Source organism: Mesitornis unicolor, unplaced genomic scaffold (genome assembly GCF_000695765.1).
Source record: "Mesitornis unicolor isolate BGI_N332 unplaced genomic scaffold, ASM69576v1 scaffold17456, whole genome shotgun sequence".
Classification (NCBI taxonomy): Eukaryota; Metazoa; Chordata; class Aves; order Mesitornithiformes; family Mesitornithidae; genus Mesitornis; species Mesitornis unicolor.
Genome location: NW_010190645.1, coordinates 584 through 11,672, shown reverse-complemented (window position 1 = coordinate 11,672; position 11,089 = coordinate 584). Strand labels below are relative to the sequence as shown.

Genomic DNA, 11,089 nt, shown 5'->3' with positions numbered 1-11,089 from the left:
TGACAAGCCGAGAGCAGCGAGCACCCGTACCCACCAGCTTTGATGTGGCACCCACAGCCTTCACACAGCTCCAGCCGCTCGCGCGCTTTGATTATTCGAGCTTTCCCCGCCACTGCTTCGCTCGGTCGCTTTAATCTTGCCACAATAACAGCACCATGAAAAGAAAGGGGGAGAGAGGGAAGAGGACGAGAAAGAGAGAGAAAAAAGAGATTTGGGGCTGGAAAAGTCAGCACGATGGAGGAATCTGGAAAGTCTGACGTGCCGTCAGCCAGACATGAAAGCGCTAGAAACAAGGGCTGCGTCGCTGTTTATTAAAATGACGACTTGATTCTCATAAGGAAAGCACAACTTTGACACCTCCTCGAAACCCTACCTGTAAAAGAGCCACCCAGTAAACTAGGGCTGTTAAATTTAGCACTGGTTTTATCTTTTGTCAAATATGCATAAAAGTTCCTTGAAACACGTGTCAAATCCAGAACTAAAACAAAACATATTTTTAAATCTTGCTTAAACTGCTCCATGTGCTGGAGCCAACCATCAAGCCTGAGATGATGCCAAGCAGCGAAGGGAAACCTAACACCAGCTTCAATTAAAACTTGCAGAACGGTAGGTTACAAAAATAAGCAGGGAAGGCAGGGAAAGCAGAACTGCCTGAAATATTTCCCCACCTTCAAAAGATGTCGCCTTGAAATTCCTACCTGCTTCGTTCACCTTGCTGCTACCAGATTTTTTTTTATGACTGTCACTTTTGAGGATTTCTCTGGCACTTCGCGTGCAGGAACAGCGTGCGGGAACAGATCCCACTGCCACAGACAATGCTGTTGTAAGGGAAACCCATCAATTGCTAATGGCCATGCAAATTGTTGAAACTGGAGTTATTCACAGTTATCTCGCTGTGATTTGCTAAGTGTCCATGCCTGATGCGATCACTCGATATTTTATTCCATTACAACTCAAGTAGTAGCCTTACCTTTCGGTTTTAGGAAATAAAAGTGTAAGAGAGTGGGAGGCTGAAGGGTTGTTACTTGTTTTAAATTATTTCAAACAGCCATACATACCTTCTCGTGTGAAGGCTTTACAGTTCTATAAATCCCTCCCTCAGACCACAGTCTAGGCCTACCGACACATTTAAATCCCTCCCATCAGAAACGACAGGAGTTTGCCGTGTGATTTCAGACCCTTGCGAAGCACCTTCCTGAGTTCCACATGGTTCCTACATCCTCTGTGGCTCTGCATCTTCCAACTGCAGGCTGCACCACTTCACATTTTCTGATTAGGATTTTCTATGCTAAAATTTGCTGACATTTAATAAGCTACAGGCATCTCCTCAAATCCATAATGCATTCAACTCTCTCGCAGCACCAACTTACTGATCATTAATTTTCAGCTTTATTGCAGCTCCAACGTATCAGATGCTGGGTTTTTTCTTCTTGTCTGAGATTTATTACTTTTAGCAAAGTGTACTTTGGTATTTTATTTTGTTTGCTCGTTTTTAAACAGCCCTTAAGGGGGAAATGTTACTCTTCTTTATAAAGTAATTCTGAAATCACAGTATAAAAAATAAATCCTATAATTATGTTTCCCATTAGGATTAGATAAATTATATTTAATTAAAAAAAACAACTGCTGGCACCCAGCACAATGGTTGGTGGCAAATGGAGGAGATGAAACATTTGTGTGTTTATCTTCCTGAAGCAGATGATTGAGTCTATGAGCAGACACACCCAAACAAGCCTTCAGAGATACAAATTCAGACATTATAAACAAAGATTCGTCCTTCCCTTCAGATAAAGGCTCTGATTTTCAAAAGCAGCCTGGCTTTGTTCCTGCAGACTACAGCAAGGACAATTTTGATGGGCTTTCTAGCAGTCACACACTGAACCACCCGATCGCACTAGCAACTCCAGTATTGCAATAACACGTCTGCAATTATCTGTGGGGCAAAAAGCAGTGTCAGAAGTCAAGATCTTCCAGGAGAACGAGGGAAGTGAGGATTCCTGCCCAAACTCTGCCACGCTCACCCCTCTCCAGCACTGCTGCTGGGCAGGAGATGCTCTCCACCAGTCTGGTGGCTGCAAGGGTCATGAACGTCCTGCAGCTGTAGGAAACAATTTAAACCATGCTCCCTGTACAGCCTCAGAACTAATTATTAACAGGACAGGGTCCCCCATGTACACTTTGCAAACGTTATGGTATTCATTTTCCATTTAGGAACTGCTGCCAGTGTTGCTACGTGCAGCCCGTCAGCATCGCGCTCTCAATTTTGTTTAGGGGCTGCAGAATGATTGATCTCATTGATCTGTGTCAACACTCTGACACGGCCGTATCAACCAGCGGTAATTTTGTGAGAGGGGCTGGAAGAGGAACTGAAGATGGCATTTTCTGTCGCACACCACACTGTCCAAAGAGAAAACGTGGTCAGCAAGGCTGGCACTGTCATCGACAGGACCACTCTGGGACCTGAACCGACACAAGAGAGCAACGAGGCATTTCCCATGACCGTGTTTACAGCAGATCCACTGCTACACACCCGACTGTATAATTATAATCTATTACAATTATGCAAAGAAGTAACATTTCAGAAAGGCCTTCTCATTTCCCATTCTTTGCATTGAATACTTTTGTTTTGCAGCCAATCAACTAAATTAGCCCTAATTCTGTTTCATTCACAAACACAAAGAGTATATTAGAGGGGAAAAAAGTGAATGAACGGGAAATTCACTTAGGAATCCGGGAATTATTTCATTTTCATGTATTTCTGGACTAGAAACCATCATGGGGAAAAAAGTCAGCTTAAGGCAGAAGAGCTTTACAGAATTCGTGCATTGCATCAGGAGAGCCCAAGGAGCAGTGTTCAGCAGCGCTTCAGCGCGTTTGGCAGCATCTAGGTGAAGCAAGGAGAGTTAAAAGGCTCATCTAGCAAACATGCCCACATGATGTGTGCCAAACCCCAAAAAAGCCCCCTCATACACGGAGAAAAGAGCAGCTTTATGTTGCTTCTGGCAACCATTGCATTTTAGCAGAAAGTCACATTTTAGACCTACACTCACTGATGCTTCCTAAGAAGGGGACATAGAGAACATTAATGAATAATATTTCAGTTTTATGCAGCACTTTGAAACATTTTAAAGCACAAAGTAACACCCCAAAATGCTCAGGGAAAGCAAAGCCATCCTTCCTCATTTAAAAGGCATATGGACATGTAACCTCAGTGGCCAGCAGCAACCCTGGCCACCACAGCACAGCCCCAAGGCCAGGGGTGCTACAGGAGCTCCTGCGACAGCCCTGCCAGCACCACACCTCACCCAGGGACTGCAGAAGTGTGGAGGAGTCTGTCCTGCTGGAAGGTGAAATGGGAGCCTGATGTAGCCAACACAAACACCCCAAGCCTACCATGTTTCAGGGAACGCTTGCTTAGTGCCCTATCTGCATCCTTGCTGAGGAGACAGCACTACAATACCAGAAAAACTGAAGTTAAAGCTCAGTGAGAGGTGGTGGGAGAGGTGAGCAGGGAAAACGCATTATATGTTTTTTAAATGGCATCTTCTTTCGCTTGTTATTGAGGTCTCCTGACTGGCCTAAAGTTATGTCTTCTTATTCCAAGAAATGGTAACATTTTAGGAAGTCAGATTGCATCTGGAAAGTCATCAGACTGGCAGCACTCACACCAGTTCTTTCCCAGGAAAGCAGTTAGGCACAACATTTTGCTGAGATAGGGCCTTTATTTCCTAAAGCATTACTTCCCTCTTCTCATGTGAAACCAATCTCCTCTCTTTTGTTCTCATTTGGAATTCATTCCTTAAACTGCTTCCCCTGTGCCGCCGCAGTGCGTTGATCTCTCTGGAGCACCTCCCAGGCCCCGCGCTGCAGTACTATGACAGGGGCTGCTTTAAGCACACTCTTTGGTTTCTTCCAGTGCATGGGTGTCAACTGCTATAAACGATAATCTGCTCCACAAGGGAAGGAAATGACGACTCCCACCATCCTCTGGCCTGGATCTTTGTTGCCCTCCATGCACACCTGGTGTCACAGCCCCATCCTACCCCAGAGACACGAGGATGAGTTATACCAGCATAGCGTAGCACTGATGCTCCCTCCAGTTGACTGAGGAGGCTCCTAAATTAAGGGCAGTGATGATGTATGTCCTGTTTCCTCCTGAAATTTGCATTAAAAAAGAGCAACATAAAGCCTTATGTAAAAGCACAGCATAGCTGGATGAACAGAAGAGAGGGAAGAAATCCACTGCTCAGAGTAAATCATGAGAAGGTTTTGAAACCTATACATCCCAAAATACTCGGCAATGTGGAAAGCTGTAGAACCTTAAATATAACCTGGAGTTATACTCACACATTCCCACATGCTGAACTGATCTCCATACGACACGGGATGGGAGTATGTATCTTGCATCATCATCTTGACATAGCCAAGTCCTTGAGAAGTCAGTCACCCTGGCGGTATGGAGCACAGCACTCACCTCCCCTCACAGCCCAGTTTTCCACATACCTACCGATTATTTTTCTCTGGTTAGAAAAACTGTTTGTTTACCCAAGACCACAAAACTCTGTGGATTTTCTGAAAGAAACCCTGCAGAGAGAAAGGGAAAACAATCACAGATAATACTCCAGAAATCATCAGATTACTGCACATTCTCTTCACTCACATCTGTTGAGTAAATAAGTGCTTTGTGCCGACCAGTTTCATTTACCGCCCTCTCCCGCAAGCGGCTGCCGGTTTGCTTTCCAGTGGGCTGTTCCAGGGCTGTATGTGGGGCAAAAGGATTATTTCCAGCAGACACAAACCAGTAGCGTGGGTTTGTGTCAAGCTGAAACTCCTCTCGTTCAATCCCATCCTGCCAGGGAGATGCAGCACTTCAGAGCTGCGCGGATGCAGAGAGGTCCACGGCTGGGAACACCCTCGGTGCAGCGGGGAGCAGCAGCATGCAAACCCTGTCACATGTGAGGTATTCACACCGAATCTTAACCCCAAATTCGGCCATCCCTCTCCATTCAGAGCAGTTTCAGTGAAGCTCACCTTGGGCTGGTACAAAACGACCTGCACGAGTCAGGGTTTGCCCTGGGAAATTCCTGGCCAGGGAGGGGAAGAAGGCCAGGAGCACTGCGGGATGCTCTGCAGCACCTCACTGAGGGCATGGCAGGGCTTCGTCTTGCCAAAACAGGCAGCTGAAAACACTACTTTTAGCTCAGTTCTGATCTGGGTTCAACGAACCCTTCAAACTACCCATTTCAGGATTAATTCTGCATAAAATTAAAATGATGACTCAGATCATTTTTTGGTTCAAGTTCTGTTCTATCACCAAGCAGCTCCTCCGTGACAATTATTTATCAATAAATTATCCTAGAGCAATTTTCCTAGGCAGCATAAGTAAAAGCGGAGCCCCTCCAGCCATGAAGGCAGTGTTCACCTACATTTCTGCATACAGAAAACGCCTGCTCTGGACAAGATTTACTGTAATGCTTCGTCACCACAGAGCCTCATACGAGATGCTTTACAGAAAGATGCAGAAAAGCCTGGGGCAGGTAATTATAATAATAACCCGCCCCACAAGAAAACTTAATTACTTGAGGTTAGGAAGGTGCCTGGTTTAAGACCCGTGGGCAGGGAGGGCTCCTCTGCCAGTGCCTGACCCTGCACACCCAGCCACACACGCTGCGGTGCTCAGCACCACTCGCACGGGGAAACACGCTCATGCACACACAGCCACCCCTCTCTCTCCCACCCCTTTTCCAAGAGAGAACCATCAGGCTGAGGATGGCACTGCTGGTCACAAGCTCAGGGATGCTCCCAGCGCCCCTGCTTCCAGCTCCTGTCGGGGCATCAGCCCAGAGCCTCCAGGGTAGAAGTTCCTACCCCCTACCCAGGGCATTAAATCAGCATCAACAGGCACATAAGGACACTGCAACACAGAGAGAGCAGGAGGAAGAACATGACAGAGCAAATCCTGTATTTCTCAAATGTGTGTGAAAGTCGTGGAGCTTTGTTACTTACCTGCTTACTGCATTTTGCAATAAACTACTGTAAAACAGGCGAATTTCCAATTTCTTGAAAATTGATATTAAAATAAAAAAGCAGTCTGGTGGGGATAGGTCTCTGCAGGAGCCAAGATACTCTGGGAAAATGCCCAAGCTCTCTTAGTGGTTCCAGAGCTCCATCCAAGCTCTTGAAGCAGCCTGGTGCTATACAAGATGCTCAGACTGGTTCCCATCTCAGTTCAGATGTCCCAGACAACAGCCACTCCAAACCCGGGTGATTTCTCAGCCCTCTCCTGAATAGCTGACTTGTGAAGGCTTTTAAATAATACTGCGAATTATTCAGTAAGTGATTAAGTGTTGCATTTATCTTTGTATTTTAATACAATACACTGAAGCTCGGTATGATGAAAATACAAGAATTTCGCCTTTGTTCAAAAAAGGCACACACATGCGTGTTCAGTGCCTAGATTACCATCACGTGTTGGACAGGCGTGCCAAAGCCTAACTGCACATTTTCGTGCCAGTCTTGCAAGTGGCAAAGTCATTGCTGGTGTCTAATTCCACCACTTCTTTTTTTATATGTGTATTTTAATCCTGGTAGGAAGGAAGCGAAACTAAAAGTTGCTTTTCTTCCCATTCTGTGGTTACTGCACGACTGTAACCTTTACTCAGGACAGCATTACGATGGGTAGGAGGTTCAGCCACGATCGACACACGTTCCACCAGTAGAGTGCACACCAGGTAAACCTACTGGGTACCAGAGAGCAACGAAAACGTTCAGCTAGGTATTTCACCTGTACAAGTACATACACAGCCCTGCTCGGTGCCGTCGTGTGCCCTGCAGAGACATCTCACCACACGGTGTGCTGCCGCCAGCACCCAGCAGCCCCGGGTAGATCCACGCTCAGCTCCTGCCGCAGGCTCCTCCTCAACCGCACGCCTCCTCTGGCAGAACGGGTCCCACCTCCGGGGGTCCTGCATGTTCTGGCTGCCTTTCCCAGTTCAGTCTTGATCGCACAGGCCTTTTGAGCACTGAGGAGTCAAAAAACTTACATCTATAAAGAACACCTCGCTACACTACTTGTTCTCCACCGTAAGTTCACCTTTCTCCAAAAATATATTTTTTTGCTCGCTTCTCCTTCTCCACCCTACTCTCTTTAACCCTGTTCATTGTTTGCTTTTTCCTCTTTGTTTCATTGCCATCATTAACTTCAGCTGTCCTGCACAGATATGAGGAAAAAGCCTCCTCGAACGAGCTTTTCATGAGACCTTACGTTTTTGGATACCATCATTGCTACTCTCTCCATCTTCCGAGGGCAGAGTTGTTGCAGATCAGGGGATACATCACAAGCAACATTATTTACTTTCCCAGAAAGATCCCCATTTTGGTGCAAATCTCTGCATCTGCTTTTCTTTACTAAGAACATCGCATTCCTCCATTTCTTTCGGTATCCATAGTCATTTATATTACCTTCCAAAAAGCAATTATTTGGAACCAGTTAAGCCTGTACTGAATTCTGCCTTTGTTTAAAACACATTGTACATATGTATATATTTAGACTGTCATTAAATATTTAAGAGGCTGTCTTCAAACTTCAGCAGCAGCACTGTTTATTCGCTTAACCCTTTATGAAGTGGAAAGCTCAACATGGAAATCCTACCATGGAGGAATTGAGAAAGCTCAGTTGCCCCACGCTGGGTGACAAAGGCCAACTTTGACAGAGTCAAGGGCACCGTAAAGGAACGACCGTTTTCCTTTGTTTTCCTTTATTTCCTGTTTGCGAGTAGTCTAATCATGATAATGCAATTCATTTTAGTCTGCATCAGCTTTATCTGCCGAGATGCGTAACTGAGATGCAAATTAATTAGCTGCAACAGACAGACCGATCTTTCAGTACAATTCTGCGAGAGTCAAATAAGCACGTGCCTGTCCCTCCTTCCCCCAGATGCAGTAAGACACTCTGGTTTTCCACACGTCAAGAAATCACCTTTCTCGGCTTTTTCAATCTCTAAGAGAAGAAACCACAAATTGTGGACAAGTGAACCTTGCTCATACCCGACATCAAACACTGCACCGTAGATGAAGCCCCAGGACAAGTGACTTGCAATGTGCACTGGCACCAAGCGTAATACAACACAACACTACTGCCCTGTTAACACGAGGTTACCACGTTTTAAAATCTGGTCACCTAATTTACCTGGCTTGCCATGGCCTCTACCGAGACCCAACCGCTCATATTTTGCCCTGGCAAGGGCTGGTATCTGGGGGCCAGCTCTGCATGGCCAGGGCACCCACGCTCCTGTCCTCCATGTGAAGTAAAATAGTGTAAGCATCACAGCAGAGGATGGGAAAACCAGCACAGAAGAGCACAGTATCCGGCTTTCCCAACTCTATATGGACACGCAAATATATGTATCCTGAAGAATACATTTTTCTTCTTTTTGATTGAAACCTTGACGATGCATTCTTAAATCCAAGCCCAAAAAGCTCCACAAGAGCAGCTCTGCAGGCAGTTTTCAAGGCATTTTCAAGTGTATTTGGAGACATCTCTTTGCCAAGCACTACAGCCTCGCTCACGATCGGACGCTGCTTTAGGTGGGGTGAACGTGGAGTCCCTCCTACAGCTTTCACGCCTGGGCTACACATCCGGACAGAAGCATTTTAACCGGCTGACTGCCCGTATGCTACCCTGGGGATGTGACCTTGTCCGATTTTATGATGGGAGTGGAGCACCAGGCACGGTCTACATTTGCACAGGAGAGACAGAGCGCGCAGGCCACCGAGCTGGGAGATCAGCAGATGGCACACTTTGCTGGGGATCAGCACCGCAGCCGGAGCGTGGGGGACAACAGCACACTCTGGCAGGTACGATCTCTCCAATACAAGCCTGGGTTCAAGAGCTGCAGCATCTGCACTCGCTTACCAGAGCAAGCCCAACCACAAACTCAGCCTGCCTCAGTTCTTTGAGTAATCTTATTTTCTTGTAATCACCTTTTCTGATCATCAGTGTGACAAACATTGAAGTCCCCACACACCACCCCAGATACGGCTGCATCTTAGTGTCAAATACATTTTTTGCATGAATAGTGCTACCAGTTGAGTTAATGCTGCAGCATCCTCTAAGGGCTGCTATATACACCCTTCGTGACAAAATGAGTGTTAAATACGCTTCAGGAGGGGCAGAACTTACAGGGAGAGGTCTATCTTTCATTAGACCAAATGGCATAGCTGTCAAAAAAACTAATATGGCCTTACTCACATCAGACCATGAGCAAGTACGTCTGTTTTTGTGACAACTCGACAGCACACATGCTGTAGAAAGCAGCAAATAACCAGGACTTTTCCTATCTGTAAATCAGCTCCAATTGCTGAGATCTAAGCCAAAAATCAGCACAGCCCACAAGGCTACAGTTGTCAGGTCTCCCTTCTTCCCACTCCAAAAAAAAATATTCCCTAAAGGAGATCACAAGCCAAAGGGACTCCCAGGTCACAAATAACACGAGCATAGCTTAGTATCTCTTTCGACTGATCACTCTGTACCGCTGCTGTCTCTTCCACATGTGCATCATTTCCCCACTTGCCCATCAGTTTTCGGAAAGTGAATGGGATTAAAAGTCCACCAAATATTTGCACTGCTGTTTCCTCCTCCCTTTGTGGCGGATTTACAGTAACTGGAGGGCGAGCAGAGTTCGCCCAGGCATCCCAGTGTAGCAGCGCTGACTTTCCCGGTCTCTCCCAACCCCCTGTGGCTGGTTTCGGTGGAGAAACAGGCAGCCAGCTGGAAATTCTGATCAGCATTAATGCCACCATAGTTTCTTCCCGACTGCTCTCCAGGAGTATTTTTCCACCCACGTTCCTCCATGCATCGCAAACCCCTCCAGCCGTTGGCAGCTCTCAGTGCAGCTCTGCCGTACGCTACTAACTCAGTGCTACACGGCTGGTCTGTTTTAATTCAGCATCTAACTCCTGCTACACGGGAAACGTTCTCATGTGAAAAACTTCACATACAGACACCTACTCTACAGCGAGCATAGCAGTGGTCGGCATTTAAATGAATTAATCAGTTGCAAACGGCTTAGTCAGCATCGCAGTCCTGGAGGCAATTCCCAGGAAGCGATTTTGCCGGCAGCTATATATACAAACCCGAAAAGCAGACTGGAAGACAAGGGTAGCACCATAGTGACACAAAATTTGGCTATATAGTGACATTATGAAAAACAAAAAGAAAAAATAAAACAAAAATTGGGGAAAGCCATGAAACCAAACATTCACAGAACACACACGCTGTGCTCGCACTGCCCGTATATCCTCTCACATGTAAATATCAGAAACTCAGACACAGGACGTGAACACAGCCAGCATTTCTTTCTCCTCCTTTCTTTATGATGCTGTGCTGGGTTTGGACCAAGAGGAAAAAGTTACTGCCTCGCTCGTGGAGATACACAGACACCAGCCAGATGCCGAGCAGTGCTTTTCTGGGAGACAGCATCCCAGCAATCACCCTCAGTGACTAACCCACAGCAGGAGCCAGGCTCTCACACACATGAAGAGGGCTGAGGACTCGCACAAACTTTGTCCCAGGGCAGGGAAGGCACAGGGCATTGATCCTAAAGAAGTACTGGGAGGACAAAGGGCGGTGCCAGATGCCAGAGCATCCTCCAGCAGCACCTCTGCCGCTGGCCGTGTTTGGGAAGCCAATGGGCTTCAGATGCAGGTCACCGGTCCCTGGGCGAGCAACACCACGGCAGCGGCACGCCGAGCCGCCCTTTATCGCCTCCCTGCCGCTCCTCTAGCCAAAGCAGCGCCGAGCCAGCCGGCAGCCTCGCCGGGGACAGGAGGAGCGACCGACGCACCCAAAGGAGAGATCGCGACTCTCCTCTGGCCGCTGCCTGCGCTTCAACACGCATCTACTCGCATCTGCCTGGCAGCCAGGGCCGCCTGCAGAGCCGGGCATGCCAGCATGCCCCCAGGACGCACACACGGGGATGGGGCGCCGCTCACTTACTTCTCATACTCGGCGTTGTCTCGGTCACAGCGCGAATCCTTGTGCTTTTGCCAGTCTTTGCCATGCTTGCAGGTGGTCAGGAGGACAACATCC

General features: G+C 47.2%; 1 protein-coding gene across 1 annotated transcript in view; it reads right to left on the bottom strand.

Moving 5' to 3' along the window:
• Positions 1 to 11,089, bottom strand: part of LOC104542233 (exostosin-1-like) — a 175,979-nt gene that overhangs the window by 164,313 nt on the left and 577 nt on the right. The window contains 1 exon segment of the mRNA XM_010186470.1: positions 10,997 to 11,089. This exon segment is cut by the window's right edge and continues 12 nt beyond it. Coding sequence (XP_010184772.1) covers positions 10,997 to 11,089 — 93 coding nt within the window.